Source organism: Anopheles stephensi, chromosome X, assembly GCF_013141755.1.
Source record: "Anopheles stephensi strain Indian chromosome X, UCI_ANSTEP_V1.0, whole genome shotgun sequence".
Lineage (NCBI taxonomy): Eukaryota > Metazoa > Arthropoda > Insecta > Diptera > Culicidae > Anopheles > Anopheles stephensi.
In genome coordinates this window covers 12178407-12198630 of record NC_050201.1, presented here as the reverse complement: position 1 = coordinate 12198630, position 20224 = coordinate 12178407, and the positions used below count along the sequence as shown (strand labels likewise).

At 46.4% G+C, this 20224-nt stretch overlaps 1 protein-coding gene across 1 annotated transcript; it reads right to left on the bottom strand.

Annotated features, from left to right (window-relative positions):
- Positions 1 to 8226: 8226 nt before the first annotated feature.
- LOC118507756 (protein yellow) lies at positions 8227 to 14284 on the bottom strand. Its single transcript, XM_036046772.1, has 2 exons — positions 13848 to 14284; positions 8227 to 10054 (listed from the first exon to the last, which is right to left on the bottom strand). Exons 1-2 carry the CDS (start codon positions 14080 to 14082, stop codon positions 8628 to 8630), a joined length of 1662 nt encoding a protein of 553 aa, XP_035902665.1. The 5' UTR covers positions 14083 to 14284; the 3' UTR covers positions 8227 to 8627.
- Positions 14285 to 20224: the final 5940 nt, after the last annotated feature.

The following is a 20224-nucleotide window of genomic DNA, read 5'->3' as shown; positions in this document are numbered from 1 at the left end:
CAGTTTTCGAAGCAACAACAACAAAAAAAACCATGCTTCCCGCGTGCACCGTGAACCGTCGGGTTTTTTGGTGGTCACCGAGGCAATAACTCATCCGTTTTATTACTACCGGAGCTAATGACGGAGTGTGCGATGATGAACAATGCCGACCGAGTGCGTCCCGGAGACGGTGCTCGCGAAACATGGAATGCAAGGGCAGACGACGAACCTTGCGACGATTTACCTGGCTGCAATCCGGCCAGTCCGGGAGTGAAGGGAGTCGGGAGCTTTTTCTTTCTCTCTCTCTCTTTGTTTCTCTCCCTCCCGCTTGTGTGTGGCTGTGTGTTTGACAGCTTCAGGGCAACCAGAGGCCCAAAAAATCAAAACAATCGGTAAACCTTCGGTCATACTTCGATCGGATGTCGCTTGCCATGTCCCTCGGGCGGACTTGACCAACACACAGGAGAAAAAAAAAACGGCGAAACCCGAAGAAAACACCTTCCAAGACGTTAGAAGACGGAGCGTGTCCCTTTTGCGATGCGCTGTGTGTCCCATTGTCCCGCGAAGGGATTTCACTCCTATGGAGGATTTTTATTTTTCTCTGAAGAATAATTTATTTAAACCGGCCAGTTGTCATTAATAACGCCAATGCGAGTCAACCGGAGCGCTTACGCAGCTAACCGATGTGTGCTCAAAAGATCGGATCGGTTTTCAATTGAATGAAATAAACATTTTCTTTCTCTCTCTCTCTCTCTCTCGCCGTATGTATCATTTCAATCGAAGTCTCACCGGGGAGGACTCCGGGAGCAATTCTGAGGGATTGGACGAAGCAAATATCTTGCGGATATGCGTTGAAATGCAGCAAAAATCCCGAAACCATAAATAATATCTAACGTGAGCGCCCGGTGGAAGATTATTTATATCACTTCAACCGGGGTGGAAATGTCAAAACCTTTCCAGCGAGACAGCGCAGAACATCCGTTCGCGGACAGCCGTGCGCGAGTCACACAGCGGGGTCGGCAAAGATAATATGTGTCAGCGGAGACAAAGCGGAAACAAATTTTTTGGGTCCTTCCGTTGAGCGTTCTGCCTGGCTGCAATCAGTCATCTGCGGCGTAAGGTCTACATCGGCAGGGTCCAATCTTTTTATTGGATTGTAATAATGTTTTCATAATTTTATAGACATTTTTTTTATTTTTACGATATCTTTTGAGGAGTTTTTTGCCTTGACAATACAGCTTTTATCTTACATATGACACTATTTAAGGTCCAAACGTTGACGAATGTTTCTTGGGTGCTTCTCAGTGTACTGACACTATTATGAAGTGTGCAAGATATCAAATAGAAGTCTTCAGGACTACCGCGATGCCTGATCCAGCGTACAGCTTTGAAGATGTCAAGATATTTGGAGATCTATGCGAGTGAGTTCTCTCTATAGTGCAAAGCTCAGAGTTTTGAGGAACAATCAGGTGTACGAGTAAAAATCGGAGACTCTTACGCCTGATTCAGCATACAGCTCTGAAGATGTCAAGCTATTTAAAATTCTCTGTCAGTATAGTTCAGGGCTCAGAGCTTTAAAGAACGATCAATTGTTCTGAGGCTGCGTTTGAAGTCTATGCTATACTGCGTTTGACATTTAGGACTATGGCGAATACCCACATAGAATTCTGATGCAACATACAGCTCTCAAGGTGTCGAAATATTAAGAGATCTCTATCAGTATAGTCCAGCACTCATCGCTATTAAGTACTATCAAAGTTTCCAAGGTGTAGTATATGGGTATAAAGTCTCTGCTTTTTTGCGATTGACAGTCAATCATAATGATAACCTGGACATGAACTGCTTTCTGGGACAGGGAGTCAGGCACATTATACGAGTTAGAGTTGGAGGCCCTCTAAATGATCGAGACTTCTAGGACCCTACAACCCGTTCAATAGAAGATACACGCCTCTATCGATATGGACGAGGCTCCTTGAAAGCTTGGGGTCTCAAGCATCTACTTAGATTGCTTTTACTCCTGCTTTAAGGACTTTTCCAAATACTAACGTAGAAGAGATCCAAGTTCCCAACAGCTCAGCGAATAGTATATATTGTGTTTGGCGATCCGGTGGCCGAGGCGATAACGGCGCCGGTCTTCACACGGCAGGACCGGGGTTCAAATCCCATCCAGACCGCCTCGCAGTACGTAGTGCTGACTACTGTCTTCTTTTTCCTTGGCACAACAACCTCGAGAGGTCTCGGCCTGCCATTTCTTTATTTCTGTGACTTGATTTTACCCGTAGTAAAGTAGTCAACCTTACGTACGGGGAGGCGGTCTGGATGAGATTTGAAACTACTTTACTTCGGGTGAAATGAGGTCACAGAAAACCAGAAATGGCAGGTCAAGACCTCTCGAGGATATAGTGCCAAGAAAGACAAAATGTTTGAAGTCTTCTAGGGTATAGTTGACAGTCAAAAATATCGATTGCATGAAAACCTTCCAGAACTTCATAAGATAGTACCATGGAAGTGGTCCAAATTATTTGTCGGCTTCTAAGGGACTCAATAATACTATGACAGGGCAACGAATTATGCCTTCAATTATCCCGTAATTATGCCTAAAAATGCTTTACAACTTCAAGAGATCTTGGTCTCTCATTGCTAGTTTGCTTGACTTAGTTCAACTTTTAAGCTTGATAGTCAGTTCTATTCAGTAGACGACAGCTTATATTAAGAGCTGTATCGGTAGTCTTCAACAATCTCTTAGGTAGTCATAAGAATTTCTTCTTCCTTGGCTCTACTACTTCAAGAAGTCTTGGACTGCTAGTGGAATTCTGCTGTGTGGAGACCAGTACAGTTTCTGCCACAGGATCACTCGTATATAGAGTTAAACGCCTGACTTATGTATGGAGAAGAGTTTTGATAGCAGCTTATCACAAGAGAGTAGTTTGAACTGGATTTCTCTCTCACATTATCCAGATACAGTGTCCTCCATGATCTTTTCTCTGCTCTTGTACGTCTTCTATGCTCAGCCTCAATTTCTATTGCATCAGACCCAATCAAACTAGCATTTCAACTTCGTCCTTCAAGATGCGATTTCCTGAGCAATATCTTGAACTTCAAGAACTTACAGATATTTCTTCACTACGATAGATAGACATCAATTTAATGCTGGAAGTTTACATACAACCTAGTCTAGGCATCACTGGAGATAGAATCTCCCCTTACAAAAGTTCTTCAAACGTACGGTGGGCGATACATTGGACATCCTCCAGCATTCGTCTATGCCCCCTTCCTAGCTTCCCGTACCTGATCATCGTGCAGAATTTAATTCGCGCTCGCTCTATAGAAATAGCTTTTGTGCTAAACATTTCACCTCCCCACACCACCGTTCCCCCTCCACCCTTCTCACTCGCCGGAAACCTCATCGCCTTAACAAAACTCAACCCAATGTGATGTACAGCACAGCAGAAAGAAAAATGGAAAGAAAAACACGGGAGTAAATCAAATATTGATTTTCTAAGCGGATTTTTAAGGATTGCTCGGGCAGAAGGGAGAGAGAAAAAAAAGCGCAAAGAAAGCGAACCCAGTGCGAGCGGAATCGAAGCGAAGGAAATATATTAAATCCGGCATGCCAATAATACACCGAAAGCCGAAATTTGTTGCCTTCTGCCCTTTGGTAGCCAGTCTCATTCGCTCTCTCTCTCTCCCTCTCTTTCTCGCGGTGTATTTGAAGAGTCTTCCCGTTTATTTTCTTCTTCTTCTTTCGATCGGGTGTTGTTTGCTAAAGGCCGTGCCACACAAAGGAAGGCGAACAATAGATCTGCCCATAGAGGCGAGGGCTTGACGATCGAAACATACGCCTGGTCGGGGCCCCGGCTATTGTCTGCCCACCTCGATCACTCCCTCGAGAGAGCACGGGGACGGTGGGAGGGAGGGCGTATTTTTCCCCCGGGGGAGAAGGGATGCGGCGCACCGGTAAGAGAATCGTGTCCGTTTTTTCTTTCGATTTGTGAAACTAATAAATCGTTTCCCGGCTTTATAAAGAGCTTGGTAGGCGTGATGAGGGTTTCGTGGGTGCATTTTCTCCAAACGTTTTCTTCTCGGCGTTTGATTGAAAAACTCACTGCATGTTTCCCTTCTTTTTTTTTGAGGTCTGCTACGGAATGTTTGGATGTTCAGGATACGTGCGAAAAAATTTAATCCAGCGAACCGAGTTGCACTAGCCATGTTCTCTTCTTGCTCGTCTAGGCGAGTCCTTCGATCCTTGCATTGGAACTTGAAGTCTGTCGCTCTTTTTTCGGCCGGCTAATCCTTGCATAAACAAGCCGCACACAAAGATACCGCACCGAAGGGCTTGTAGGTGAATCCTTTAACATTGGCCGCACTCCAGTACCGTTCAAGTGGCACTCCCGGTCCCGGCCAGGATTGTCCCGGTGGTCTCAACACCAACCTAATGAGTGAGACCAAAGAGACCCTTCCGCCGGGGCCTGATGTTATGCCCGGCAGCAACCACAGCACAACGAGATTACGTGTGCTTAAGGACTCTCGACCCACTGCAGGACGGATCACGTTCCACCGTCACGTTCCGAGACGCGGAAAACATCTGGCACACACGGTTTGGCTCTCTCGGGCGCGCCGACGACCCACGCAAAGAACCGAAGACAACACGAATTCAGCGAGTCCCGGGCGCGTGAAATCGATCGTTTTTTTAACATTTTCTTTTTGCTTTCTCCTTCATCGGATCGTTTGCCGTTGGTGCGGAAGTTGGTGCTGTTCTGAGGCTAAACAAACGGCGGTACACACTAAGCAACATGTGTAAGCTGCACGTGCACAAACTAAAATTATGCACCTAAACCAACAGACCGGGTGCAATATGTTCACCAGCCGCGTACCGTCCGGCGATCCAGATTCTTGGTCTGGAGTAGAAAACATTACCTTATGCTTTAGATCTTTGCAAGCAAATCTTAAACACACTATAGGAAATCTTCTGAAGCAATTCTCCTAAAAGACTAATGTCCGCAAGCAGCAAAACAGGCAGCTGTCGGCCTGTCCCGGTCATAATCACCACACTGGACGCTCTTATGCATACGCTCAACGTCAACACAAAGCCGACACTTTATGCGACAACAGTGATTCACAGCACATAAAGCAAATTATATTCGGTACGCTCTAGCACTGTCCACGGACGGCGAAAAGCAGATGTTGGTCGTGTGCCACACATACCGGACCGTTTTCCGCATTGGTTGCGCCGTTTCGTGCTGGCCAGATGTGGATGTGGTTTGAAGATCACCCACGAAGCCAATTGTTTTTCGTGACATTTGCTGGTGATGTATGGTAATTAAATCACGAGCAGACTTTCCTGCTAAGCGTTTGGTTCGAATTTCATCGCTGCTTGGTGTTCCCGTAAGCGGTTTAAGCGTTTTGCGCCGCGAGGTATGCAATCCAACGCACACGGATGAAAATTGAAATATTTCACGTTGGATGATGGTTAAGCGGGCTTTACACGACTCAAACACAATATTTTTCCAAATGGTCATTAAATTATTCAACTGCTGACATTAGGTTCATGACAAACATTAAAATTACTTTTTTTTAAATTCTATTGCCTAAAGCGTTTATTCCAAAGATAAAGCAGAGTAAGAAGCAAAATGGCTAGAGAGTCATAATTGATGGGCGTTAAGTGTTTTTAAGACCTGGTATCCGAGATCCAGGGTTTTGAGATTCGTGATCCGGATTTTGGGATCCGTTATTAGGGTTCCGGATTTAAAATGTGGGCCGTTCCCTGATAGTGAGGACTGACTATCCAACTTTGCGTTAACAAATAAGTCTAGTAAGCCAGAAATGGTAGGCATGATGTAAGACGTCGGTAGGCCAAGAGAGAAGAAGAAGATCAAGGGGTCCGAGATCTTGGCATTCGGAATTTTAAGATCCGAGATCTTGAAATTTAGAATTTTGGAAACACCGGGATCTTGGGATCCGGGAAATTTGGATTCAGATTTTTCATTTGGGGATCTTAGGATCTTGGAAGTCGGGATTCTCTATTTTGGAATCTTAAATCTTGGTATCTGAGATCTTAGGATACGGAGTCTTATGCTTCAGAATCTTGTTATGCAGGATCCTGAATCTTGGAATGCGTGATCCTCATCCGTGACCCTGGTCCAGGATTATAGGATCCGGAATACTGGCATTCGGAATTTTGAGATCCGAGATCTGGAGACTTAGGATTTTGGAATCCGAGATCATGAGATCCGAAAACTTTGGATGCGGAATGTTGAGATCTTCAAACACGGTATCCTCGATTTTGGCGTCTGAGGTCTTGGATCTTGGGATATTTGGAATCTGCAACCTTGAGAACCGTCATTTTGAGATTCTGGAGTCTTGGAATACTGGGACCCGGGATTCTAGATCTTGAGATGCTGGGATCCAAGATCTCTTAGCTGTTCTAACCAATGTTCGGACAATTTTCACTCTTCTATGGCTCTTCAACCTCGAAAGGTCTCGGCCTATCATTTCTGACTTTATGTGACTTGGTTTTACCCATAGCTGGATATTCAGTCCCGCGTAATAGAAGGCAGTCTAGATGGGATTCGATCCAGGGCCCCCATCGCCTCAGTAACCGAGCCGCCCCAAGCCATCAACTAAAATTCAATTCTTCAAAAACATATGCTCGCAATTTTCATTGCTTAAACGAAAATTAACTTTTCTCTTTAATTTTTCTATCTTATTTTAATCTAATTTAATTATTTAAGTCTGCCTCAGAAGAAAAGTCATTTGTGTCCACCATAGTTCACAACAACAGTACCATACCATAGTGCTCCACAGTGAAATGTTTCACCGGCTCGCCCCGAAACATTTCACACGGAACGTTAAACAGCATTACACGATTTTTAATGTCAAGATCAACATTTCACCAACGATCAATTAACACAAAACCGGTCCGTCGTATTTTTATTGCACCCCGCAGCATCAATTATCAACAGTTTTACACACAAACTTTACTATTTAGCTATCCATTACACACTACCGCCCCGGGGAGCTAGGGTGGTGAGCGCCGGACTGCACCGTATCGGCACATAATCACATTTTACGACTCTCTCCCTCTCGAAACGATCGAACCTGGGGAGGTTGCTGCCTTCAAACTACGAGACGAAGAAATACATAAATAAACCACAGAATCATTTGCGTTTCGATTTAACGACCAATTCCGTCAATCACCGATACTCCGGCAGCCGGTTTGGCTAATCGCTTTGCGATGATGATCGGAGTTTCTCGTCCACCTCGGCTCATACAGTCTCGGCTCGTCTCGTACGCTCGCATGCACTCCCCAGGTGGCAAAATCCATTTCACGACAACATCACACGCACTGGTTCACGGCGCAGCACCATGGGCTAAAAATGATTTGGATTTTAATTAATGATAACCGCACAATTTGCACACCTGCAGCCCGGTCCGGACGGGGCTGGCGAGGAGTACCGGACCGGCGGCGTAAACGTTTGCATGCAATGAGCGGGGTTGTCATATGCGCGTTTGAAGATTAATGAGCTATATGTGTCGGTATGTGCCAGTACGGTCTCGTTCATGCGTACGTTTTATGTGACTGTGAGCGGCCAGCAGCAGTGCTGGATGAAGCTGGCCTCCCGGTTTCCGGTTTGGGATTGCTCCACTTGTCTGTGCGGAGGCTCTGTCACGTTCCGCAGGCGTTCGGAGTTGTTTGTTGTAATCGGTCATAAACATAATTTTACTCCATCTATTGCTCAACCGCCGACGATGACGACGACGACGACGACGACTGTTGCTGCCGTTAGATGCATGCGGTGGCCTTCCCCCACATACAGCGCTCGATCCGGAAGAGGAGGTTTTTATTTCGAGTTCGAGTTTTTGATTTACTATTGAGAAAGGAATGTTATTAATTACGTTCATTTCGATAAACCTACTGCTGTCGATACGCTGATGTCGGCAGGGCGTTGAAAGAACACCCGTAGCGTGTGCGCCAACTCGTCACGGGTACCAACCTCGTCCGCCCGGCGACCTTCGGCTTTGGATGTGAATTTCGCAACCTAATTGACTGCGGCCACAAAACACGCCACTTTTAATCTGCGTGGTGTAACTGTCAAATGGCTTAAGAGAAAGCTTCACAAGGCCATTAACGAGGCGAGATAACAGGCAGATCTCGTGCTACCTGATCTGAATGCGTCGTGCGTGTGGAGAGAACGTATACAGTTTGCAACCAATTAGGTGCAACGGTAGAAATGACAAACACACAAATAATTTGTTACCGTTTATTACAGCATCAGACGTGTCTGTACAACAATCTCGTACGCAATGCCGTATTACGCACCTCATAATTTATCGCTCTCTCCCTCTTTCTCCCATTCGAGCTGCTCTCGTCCAACGGAAGAAGGTGACAAATAGGATCCTAATTTTAATCATTTGTGTATGGGGGTGTGTTTCTGTGTGTATGTGATATACTTGTTTTTTATTTCATTTTCTACTCCCTTTCGCGCTCTCTTCTCGTAGTATTGCCGAGAGGGTTTAGTGTAGCTTAAGCATAGTTCAAAGAGGGTACTACTGTACTGTACTTGTTCTGTGAGCACACTGTGCACAAATATATGTGTGTGTGTGTGAGAGAGAGCCGCTTAGTTCCGCTCTTGGTAGTGCGCTATTCTCTAGTAGAAGAACTGTTTCCACGAGTCCTGCTTCTTGTGGGCACCGTTCCAGTATCCGCCACGATGTCCATTGTAGCCTCCCTCCTGCTCGCCCGTCGCCGAACCGTCGTGACTGTGCGGCCCATGGTGATATCCGTGTCCGTGGTGTGGTGCACCGTGCGCGTGGAACTCAACGCCGTGGTACTTGTTGTACGCGTACGCCTTGGCCGTCGTCGGGTAGGATTGGGTCGAGTACATGTGCGAGGTCGGCGCATCATAGCCCTGGGTGAACTTGTGGACCTGCGGAGCAGCGGTCGGCGCGTAGCTCAGCGCCGGGGTGTACGAACCGGACAGGGGCTGCGAGTACGTCGTCGGCAGCAGAGTCGTGTCGGTGTTGTACGTAGTCGCCAGATCGGAACTACCGGCATCTCCACCAAACTTGGGCTGAATAGCACCGAACTGTGACTGAACATCGCACACCGTACCGGCGACCAGCGTAGACAGTGGAGCGGAGAAGATGCGGAAGTTCACATCACTGTAGTCCAGATCGGCAATCAAGAACACTGGCATACGGTCCGAGATAACCCACACCTGTTCCTCCTCGTCGATCTTCACATCCGCCGGGAACACCAGCTCCACATCATCCCGATCGACGATTCCGTGATATTCCGGGCTGTACGGCAGCGACGAATGCCAGCAACCGACCGCATTCTGATCGATCAGATTGAACAGCTGCAGTCCCGTTTCGCTCATGACGCGCGACGTCGTGTGGCTGTTCGGGCCACGCTCCTTCAGGTACTGAAAGTCGTGGAAGCTTTCCTCCACCTTCGATTCGTCGCGCAGGATACGGGTCGAGACGGTAAATTCGCGATGACTGGCCAGCGGCGAGAAGTAGAGCGTACGGAACCCGTCAGCCTGCAGCGGAGTCAGCGACATACCGAAGATACCTTCCTCGCCCCACTGGAAGTTCAGCCCGGCAACGTTAAAGTCGCCACGGAGTGGATCCGGGAAGAAGAAGCTGTGGGCAAAGCGCCACGATTTGTTCTGCTCGAACGAGTACACGATCAAACCGTACCCGAGCTCGTCCGACATGTACGCGTACGTATCGTCACAGCTGCGCCCCATATCGATGGCAATGTTCGCGATGAAGGTGTTGGCGTTGGTATCATCGGCTCGCAGCTCATACCGGCGCAGCCGACGGTTCGTCTTCAGGTCCCAGATGTTCAGGGCGTACGGGCAGAGCTGCTGGGTCGTGTTGCCGATGCCGACGGTACCGGTGTCGAGGGCCCACAGCCGTCCGCACTTGTCCGCCTTGATACGGTACACGGTGGACAGTCCGTTAGCGCAGTCACCGGCAACGTTCGAGGACCAGTCCGGGTAGGGGATGAGGGCCGGCGAACCGGACGGTGTCTGGTTCATGTCGATGTAGTTGAGCGTCGAGGGGATACCTACGTGAGTGAGCAAAGAAAAGAAAACAAAAAATCAAACGGATTAACGTCAACGTCGGGACAGGACACGGAGATCTAAACATTGTCCCGCTCGGATCACCAACCGAAGGACACGCCGCAACCTAAAGGAGCATGTATCATTTGCAGCAAACTCCACTCCACTCCAACAGACATCGCCTAGGAGTCAAACGTCAGCCGACCATTAACTAATGGTTTATTCGGGTAGGTCTTGGTAGGATCGGCCGTCAAGGTTGTTGCTGTCATCGTCGCTAACTAGCGCCCCCCCCCCCCCCCCCCCCCCCGAAGCTAATCCACTTCACTTTCGCTTGATTTCGAGCGAGCGCCCTTGAACTTGCACGCAGCAACCGAGGCGCTGCGCTTTAAAACAAAACCGAAAATAAAACAAGCGATTCCCACCCTAACATTCCACCACCCAAATCTAGCCGAGCACGTTAGGAGCTCCAGCAAGGTGATGCAAATGTCTGCAAATGGCGTCACGAAATGAAATCTTATTTTCGTAAAACCAGATCAAATTCAAATGTAGGAAGGTAGGGTATGGTTCGGTGATTGTTGCCAGTACGCAGGCAGCGATTTTGGATAGCTCTATTTGGACTATAATTCCGGTCCGACCCACAACAAACGTCCAAGAACCGGTAGGTATATGTGGTTACCTAGCAATATGTTAGGATTTCTTGGAAACTTAATGTACATGGAGAGGGGGGAAATACGGAGACCCCTCTGCCTCTGCCGGACGAAGTAGGCAGTGGGGTAGTAAGGAGGGTGGAAACAAATTATGCAAATCTGCACCTTAAGCTCGCTCGTACCCAGCACAGCTTTAGCTACAATTCTTGGAAAGCGCATTTGTGGTCTTTTTTCATATTCCCCATTTTTGACAGCTGGTCGTTTGTGCCGACCAAAACTGTGTGACTTGCTGTGTGCAGTAGCGCGACTCATTTCAGTACCGCTTTGATTTCAACATTCCTACCGTTTTCTCCTTCCTCTCCGCTCTGCTCTTCTTTCCTAACCACCTTCGCAAATTAAAAACATTCCCCCTTTCTACTACTGCACAAAGTCGTTAGTGAGGGCTGGCATACCCTAATCATGTAGGCTCAGACCGGTGTCACAGATAAACAGGCGGAAAAGACTGTGACGATTTTTTGTGTTTTTGTTTATTAACACACTGCACCATCACCAATAGTTGGGCTCTCTGGCCAGGTGCGTGTGCAACAGATTCGTTCGAGTAATTTGGGCACTGAGCACACCACCATCAACACCACCAGCTCGACCTGCTTTTGCAATCTCCCCTTAACGATTCGTCACATTCGGACGAAGATGTTGGGAAAGCATGGAGTTTCGTTTGTCAAAAACCAAACCGAGAGAGAGAGAGAGAGGGAGAGAAAAAAACGCACACACCCAAATGTCCACTGAACCGGAGTAATGTTTCACGCGCTCAACGTGGGTTTCCTTTTGCTCAGATTCTGCCTAGCTATTGCATCGCGACTCTAGAACACAGCTAAATGTAGGAAGCCACATGTCTGGCGGGAGCGTTGCGGTGAAGACAACCGCCAACAAAGCGTCCGAGCACAAATGTCCTAGTTAATCAGCGGTGCGGTTTTAGCGGTACAAGCTCGGGCGTTTTTGCGTAAGGATGGCGCATATGTTGTAAAGAGGCGCCATTTGCCCATCCCTCGTAACCGCAACCGCTCCACGCACGGTTACACCGGAGGACTTCTTTCGATGTGTTTTGCTTTACCCTAGGTAGGAATTGCCCGTGCGCAATTGAATGCGCGCGTGTTACGCGAGTGCTATTAAGCATTGGCGTTGGAACGCTTGTCGAGGTGTGCGTGTGTGCGGAGAGATGTCTCCGCTATCTCTCGGACAAGATAACAGCTGCGAAGCACCCAGAGCAATTGATCGCCTATATCGCTACGCCAAGTCTCTAGAGACCGCTTTGAATGTTTAGGAAGTCTCGGTCGTCTACATCCAGTTGCAAGTTGTAGACTTCCTGCGGTGAAAGACCACCTCGCAAGGTGTTTGTGCAGCTTGGAATTCTAGCTACTTCAGGTATGTTTCATTCGAAACGTTACGCAACCCGCGGCCTTGAAGATCGCGACTAGTCCATTAAGACCCGCGACAAACGTGGTCCCTGCCAGGGACCGTAACATATGCAAGAGCTTTCACCCCATCTTAATACCCTTTTTCCTTGAGCAGCAGACGGTTTTTTGTACAGTCCCTCGGTGAAAATTCAAGGCTATAGCACTCTCCGAATACTCGCGAAAGGGCTGTCTTCATTATCATAACTCAGTGTCCATCCGTTGCCACTACTTCGTAACACCGTAAAAGTGGGCCCAGTAACTTCAGCTTCCTTTTCGGCTGTAAAATTGTATACAGTACTTGTTCTTGGAAAGGTCCGTGGAATTCTGGTGTCAGCATGTTTGGCCGCAAACAGTAAGCTAAAGCCAGTACGGGTACCGAAAACATTCAACCAATTTTTTGGAATCTGTTTTATTTTTTTATTTCGTTTGGTTGAAACAATTCACCCTTTACACCTCTCTCTCTCTCTCTCTCTCTCTCTCTTTCTCTACTCGGACCTTTGGCATTCACTCGTGGAGCTCTTCACGATTTTTCGGTTTGTTAATGGTGTCTAGCATCTTCAAATTTCGCTGACGCTTCGAACTGCTCCATACAACCAGAGGGAAAAAATTAACTGCTCCACATTTAAGTTTTTTTTTTCTTTATGGTGGACTCGTGGATGAGTAAAGGGCGAAAACAGCGTATACTAGCTATACTCGCGTACCTGTTCGCTAATTAATAGCATCCACACCAACAATGAGCAGTTGAATTTCTCAAGCAATGACGTCGCTGTTTGGAGTTGTTTTTGTTTGTGGTCGGCAGGAAATTAGTCTAAATTGATTATTTACACCATCCATCGACGAGTTGCGGAATTACGGAGCATGCGAAGGCAAACAAAACAGAAGCGGGAGCTATCTGTCACGGATTGATTGCGACCGAATGCGGTAATGAGCTGAGCGTGCAGCGTCATCACCAATAAATCAGAAACACCCCCAAAAAAAAAAATAACAAACCCACCCCGGTTCCACGACCGTGCACCGATATGGCTTATTAACGGTGGGTGAAAGATACGCACGGAAAGGTAAAAAAAACAGAAAGCTTTATCAAACGAATTTCACCACGTGGAAAGGCCAGTTTCGAGTGAGTTCGTAGCGTAACGCAGACGTAATCGGAGCCTGATACATTGAAGTTGGCGTTTTGTTGATGAATTTCAAAAGCTTTTTGCTCCGCAAAGTAGTCAAAGCAGCATATTGGGTAGAACTCCGACTCCGGAAGCTCAGACATTGATGCAACGGCAACTCAGAAGGCTCTCACCTCCAGGAGTCGCTCTTTTCTTGAGGAATTCTGGCTTAAGTTGCACTTTTGAAAACATTCCTCCAATATGCAAACGTGGTCTTCAACGGCACAAAAAAAGAGCTCGATGCATCCCCTTGGAATAGGATCAACGGACGTCTAGAGGTTGAAATGGCAGAACGAAATAAAAACGAGACTTTGCAACTTCGACCACACATTATCGTCCGCCACAACCGGACGAACGAGTTTTTGGCAAACAACCCCGCGGTTATTCCTACGGGAGAGAACTAACGTTGTTTTTATTTTTGGCAGGGCCCATTCGCTGTCGTGATTCACTTCTAAACGCTGGGCTTTTCCCCAAAACGTTTTTGTCGCATTTCCGCGCACACACATTGGATAAACCTTGAACACTGGGCAGAACACTTACCGTCCTTCCATCTTGGTACCGAGACGAACAGTTTGTTCTCCCAACGCTCGATACCGACCGGCAGACCGTTCGTCGGGACGTAATCCCCGCGGGCCAGTGCCTGTTGCTTGAGGCGTTGATTGGGGAAGACAAAGTCGAGCTGCTGCCAGCTGTATCGCTCCTGGAGCTTCTGCGTCGCACTAACACTACCGGTGACAAGGCACACCACAATCAACAGCATTCTACCACCGTACATCCTTGCGTCGATCGCACTACTTTTGCACAGAAGGTACAGAAGCTTCACAATTCTTCACACGGCAATAAAAAAGGACAGGACTTCACCGAATAAGGGATGTTCGTGGGTAGGTGGGTGAACTGATGGGTCCGCTCGTTCGACACTCTATCGCGCCGACTACTCCACAACGACTGATGGTTGTACGGGTTGCCGCACCGGGGTTATATCAACAACGTCCGGCGAAAACGCTACTCCCACCATATCTACCGCGCACAGGCACACAGCCACACGCAGGTCCGTTTGTCCCATCCATGTATAACGGAGACAGAGCGAGCAAGACTATACGAACCGAGCCGAGAACGTGCGTGTACCGTTGCGAAGAACCCATGTGAGAGAGCGAGAGAGAGAGAGAGAGACTTCGACGGATGAGTATCTCCACTAGGCTACCCGGCCTGCACAGGTAGACTTCAATAAAATCCTACACACCTGTGCAAGAGGAAGATTAAGGAAGGTAGCTTGGGAAGGCGAGCGAAACGGGTTATCCTAGGTTATTGGTCCGAGGTAGTAGCATGTGGCAGAACGAAGGTAAGAAGCGACAAACAATTTCGCGTCTTAATGAAGTTCAATTTTTCGGGTGTGATCAACCTGTTCGTGTTGTGCTGAAAAGTGAATAAAACGTTTTGCCCCAGTGGTTTGCAAACGGATGTTTTTAATAAGATTTAGGGAATTAAAGAGAAGCGTGAGAGAGACTATCTGTTATTGCAAAAAAAAAGGAGCTGACAGATGTCCAGAGCAGCTAGGCTAATTGTGTCACTGATTTTGGCATATTATTAAAAAGCGATTTACAGTGAAGAAATCAATTTTGAATCTCAAAATTGCTGATATTTATTTCTTGGTGATCATCTCTCGCTATTCTTTTCATCATGTGAGAAAGCTATCTTATATTCAAGGCTGTGCTTGTTTGTTTTCTTTCTCTTCTTACTTTTTCAAAACTACCCCCACACTAACTAATAAACACGTAATTTAAGTGCGTAATTCAGTATAGACCAGATAAAAACATTTCAGTGAAAATTGGTGAAAACATTTCTCAAGAGATTTGGATCCAGAGGTTTTCGATGTGCTGATACAGGATGCTACGGGGACATTTACGATTGGGTAATGCTAATAGACACACATAAGCCATTCCAACTGATGAGTTGCTCAAACATTTGGCTTTGGTTGACACGTTTCACGTTAAAAAAAAATTATAGAAAAAACACTAGAGTCTATTTATTTCAATTTCAAAACTATTTTTTAATTTTAACAATTTAATTTTTTTTTAATACATTTTCAATATTTTTCCTTCACCAGTAACAAACTTAAGAAAACGATTTTAAAATAAAAATTAATTGGCTATCTCTTGCCAACCACTGACCAATGGTAAAATTTTGATTGGAATCGAATCGAAAACGAAGGTGCGACGATAAAGTTCTTAAAAGCATATTGTACGTGGATTGGAATAATTTCAGCCGATCGATCAATATTCGCTGCGATCTGTTTACATCCCGCACCATTGCTCGATGTGCTTTATGCCAGTTGCATATTCAACTGTCACCCAGCAGCTCGCGGGTTCTAAGGGGTAATTATGTTTCTGTCCGCGTATCGATTACCCTACATACGGACCGGTTTCCCTCGGACTTGCTTTCCTGCATCTTCGCGCATCGGAGAAGAAATTCCCCACGGAATTGGTTTTTTTGGCAGGAAAGTACACACACGCTCCCCTGAAGATGATGAGCGGGCTAGTGTTTGTGCGGGATTTCCGCTGTCTGTGCATCGTCAGAAGAGTGAGAAGAAGAAGAAGAAGAAGAACAGCTCCACAAGCCACCATACCACCTTGACCTCTCGCAAGGAAATCGTTCACCTAGGAAACCAGTCTGCCAGAACGGCCCCAACCCGTCGGCCGGTGGGTACATGGTGTGCATTCTAGCGCGTCATGTTGCATTGCCCGCCGTCTGTCTGTGCCATCGGAATGGCGACCGAAGGGCACGCACACCGGCGAGAGATTAGTTTCTAGTGCCGGGGCAAACCGTGTTGACCCGCGGCCAACGATTTTCCGCCCGACCGACGCTAGAGTCTAGACGTGCTAGAGATCCTTAAGCTAACGCGCCACCAAAATCCGGACGCAGTATCCCCGTGCACGATTTGTGCACGGCGGCCTGCGGACATGGGCGACCATTTCGGAACGCTCTTTCTCTCGGTTGATTGCTAATTTCCAGCCACACTCACGCACTCACGATTTGGTCGCGATGCGGTGATCACGAGCGTTTGGCCCCAGAGAATCAGATCGCATCGGCAGGATCAGCACAGTGGATGGGAAATTGGAAAAGACTGCGCAATATCTCAACCACAAACAAACAAAAAAAACCCTCCCAAGTTAAGCAATCACCCAGCGGATTTTCTGCAAAAGATTTATGCGAGATTTCTTTCACGTTTGGCACGATTTTATTGATGGTCACAATTTTTGCACCCAAAATTACCTCCCGGGCGCGGGAAGGTGTTTGCAAATGAGATCACTGAGCAGTTAGCGGACACTCCCACCTGCCAGCAAGGGAACGCCACCGTAGCACATTATAATAAACGAGACTGTATTATCTCGCCAGGCACCGCAAGCGTCCACCAAAAGCGTCGACGCCGACCAAGCAGGTGATGTTGGGCCTTCGATTCTCAAGGAATCGATTACCAGCCCGTACCTGCTCGCTCTACCCCTCAAGGTGAATGTCACGAAATTTTATGCTTCCAATTTTTAATACCACCGTCACCAGAAGCCTGCGTCTATGGCTGGTGCACGACCATAAGGGTCGCCTTACCCGGCCCGAGACGTACCCTGTATCATAAAACAGTGCTACTACCCATATTGCTTCATCAAGATGGCTTTTTTTCCCTCGCGAAGCACACATTGTACCTATTCTTCTCACTCGAGACGTTTTAATAGTCGTCGCTGATGTGTGTGAAATATACGTATGTGGAAGGTAGGTAGAACCGACGAGAACCTCATCTACTTCTGTGCGCATTCTTCAGCACCACCATTTGTCACCATAATTAGCGCGCTCGTCCTCCGCGAGGGTAAGCATTTCTATGATCAGCTGCTTTGTTTGGTGCCATTGGTGTTGCGCGACAAGCGACAATTAGTCAACGCTTGGCAAATGGTATTGTCGTTAGGGTAATTTGAATCCCGGCCCGTACCAGCATCTTGCATGTGTACTGTAGATTTCGGTGCCGTGACCAGGATTTAATGAGCGCTATAAAGCTTAACAGTCGAGCTCGTAGCATTGTTTTGGGTTGCCAATAGCTAATAAATGACAGTGCTTAAAACTAATCACCTGATGTGTTATAAACCAGCGCAAAAAAAAAAATCTTCTTGCGTACCTTTGAGAATAGTTGCCATAAAACAATTCTTCTGAGAAGGGTAGAATCGTAGCATTGAATCATATATCTCTGACATTTCTATATGTTTCCATGCCCTTTTCTTTTAAAATTCACTACAAATCTAATCTTTTTCTCGATAATGATGCATAATTTTTCTCGAGCGAATGGTCTGATGTGCTATAAAATAATTTCACACCTTACTGAGTTCCATACATAGAAGAATTTTATAGCAGGTTTACTTCTCTCTTTTATGGTTCGATTGTTTTTTAGGAGAAAGTATGTAACAGATGTGCTATAAACTCTTACGCATTTGAAAATTAAGTAACCATAAAATAGATTGTTCTAAGTAAAACTGCTATAAACGGTAGAAAGGTTGTTTTGAATAATATGTCTTTGAGATTATTAGAAGATTCAACGGAATATTAATTTCATTCGAATATTAAGTAAAAATTGCATCTATTTCTAGACAACTAAGGAAACGTAAATAGACTTCTCTCGTATTACCTGATGCGCTATAAAATAATTCAAATATCAAACCTTAGTGAGTTCTTTGTAGTAAGATTTTTTCAAGCAGATTTGCTTGCCTCTTTTATGGTTCGATAGTTTATTTTTTGGAGAAAGTTGAACCTCACGGAACGAGACCACATGACATCAGTGTCACACACATATTTGTGCCATTTTCGACTTTCGTGCCACACGCTTTGGACTTATTTGGTATTTTCTGCTGTTCAATTTTTTTTTGCTGAGTTAAGATATAAAAAATCTTAAATTGCTTTTTAAGCTACTATAAAAACGCAACAATTGCAAGTGACACCCTTCGGTACCAGGCACGGTATTAACCAAAGCTTTGGGAAGCATTTTTTTATGAGTTTTTAGAAAATTTTCTTTACTCAATCCCAAACCGCTGTCCAAATCGTTGTTGGAGGGTGGTGCGGTTCGAACCAAAGAGTAACCCCAAAAAATGTCTTCAACACGCTGACATCAAATCGAAAAGACACTCGTCCAATTCTTCACGCACCACCTTTCTCACACCTTCCCATCTCCAACTACCCATTCCCCCCTTCGCCCCGGGCAAAATGGAGATGAAGTGATCGAGCGTGGCGCTAAAATCGCGCTGAAATCGAATTAAGTCTCCACCTCGGAGCTGTTTTTTTTTCTTCATCTTTTCTTCCTTCATCTTCTGTTCATGGCTTCAATTGTTTTTCAAATCTCCCGATTTCGATCGCAAACCGCTAATATCGTGTGTAATCGATAATCTTCCAGTAAGTGATGCCGCACACACGTACACGTGCGCTGTCAGTGTGAACCGCCGAATGGAGACCGGGCCGGGACTGGGTCTTGTGCGTACAGAAATGAAGCCTAATTGGAGAACACGGTGCGGAGAACCATGATTTCAACAATTATCGTCGTTTTTCCGTTTCTCTAACGCCTTTTTGGAGGTTTCGTCTGAAGTTTCTTTGCTCCCCACTGCAAGCCCTCCTCCTACCCGTCGGTGCTCCAACCCCTCGCTTAGATCGATCGTAAATCGAATTGCACGAAAGATGTTGACCACTGCTGAGAGATGGAAAACATGGCGAGGAAATCGGTGAGGGCCCCATAAAGCCCGGTCTAGGGTCAAAACACGGTCGGCAAAACTTCCGCCGCGTCCAATTACGCCTTCCCCCGGGTGCGGAACTCCGCCACCCGAACCCCTCGTCTTCGGTGCACCGAAGTTCCGCATTGTGGCCGTTGTTCTAGGTCTAGGTACGGTTTGCGAGCCGTCCAACGCGAAGGCCCGTCCATTGTGCCCTCTGATCAGTGAACCGATGATTAGTAGCATGCTGTTTCTTTTCGGAGGATTTAAGTTTCCAACACTTCCTAAGTTCTTTGGCTACTTTGGTGAGCACATGTCGGATCACTTCAGGGGCACGCACGATCGGTCTGCCCATCGACTCGCAAGATACACGTGCTGCCACCGAACTCGTAAATTAAACTGGGTGATTAGTTGCACCGGCCCATCCTGACTTTCCAAGAACTTGACGGTTCAGTGGAGCTTTTGGCATGTAATTTATGGTCGCCTTTTAGAGTCCAGAACGATGATGCCATACTTCAGGCAAGGTACGGCACACTAAATGGTTGAATTGATTTTAATCAAGTCCTTGCATTTAAAATGAAACCGTAATGGAAGATAAAGATGTTTAATTTCTAATAGTGCTCACTGTTACAGAAATTTCGATGATGGGTTTGGCCTTCTACGGCTAATTCGCTGTTTAAAAGCGTTGGATCGTTAAACAGATTATAGAGCTCCTTCGTTCGACCTTCCATACCCAGATGGTCGCATAGCTATTTTCGGCACTTCTCAGGAAGCAATCAGATGCGAGGTTTATCGAGAGCTGTTAATAAACATCGATTTTTTTTAGATGTCTATTTTTAGCAAAGATGAAGATTTTGAACTGCTTTCTGAGGCCTCATTACCAATCACATAATCAGAATTCTTGATACTACAAGTGACTTCACTCGATTTTTTAATGCCAATAGAATACTGACAAAAGTTCGCAGTGGCACGTAAGATTCTCAGATACTGTGGGCCTTCAAGAGCCTACAGAGGACTGGAGGGACATCCATGAAGGTTAGGTGACAACTGCATTGCTCTGTAGTCGCATATCATAACAAGACTGCAGTCAACCCTAAGTAGTATTATTAAAATTTAGTGATTAAGGTCACCAGTTGCACTCAGTATTAACAGATAATAGGGTCTTTATTAATCTTTAACCCACAC

Excerpts from the sequence above, each read along its gene's own strand:
- LOC118507756 (XM_036046772.1), bottom strand. The coding sequence starts at position 14,082 with ATGTACGGTGGTAGAATGCTGTTGATTGTGGTGTGCCTTGTCACCGGT. Across the intron at positions 10,055-13,847 it reads GGTACCAAGATGGAAGGACG|GTATCCCCTCGACGCTCAAC; the intron begins GTAAGTGTTCTG and ends TCACTCACGTAG.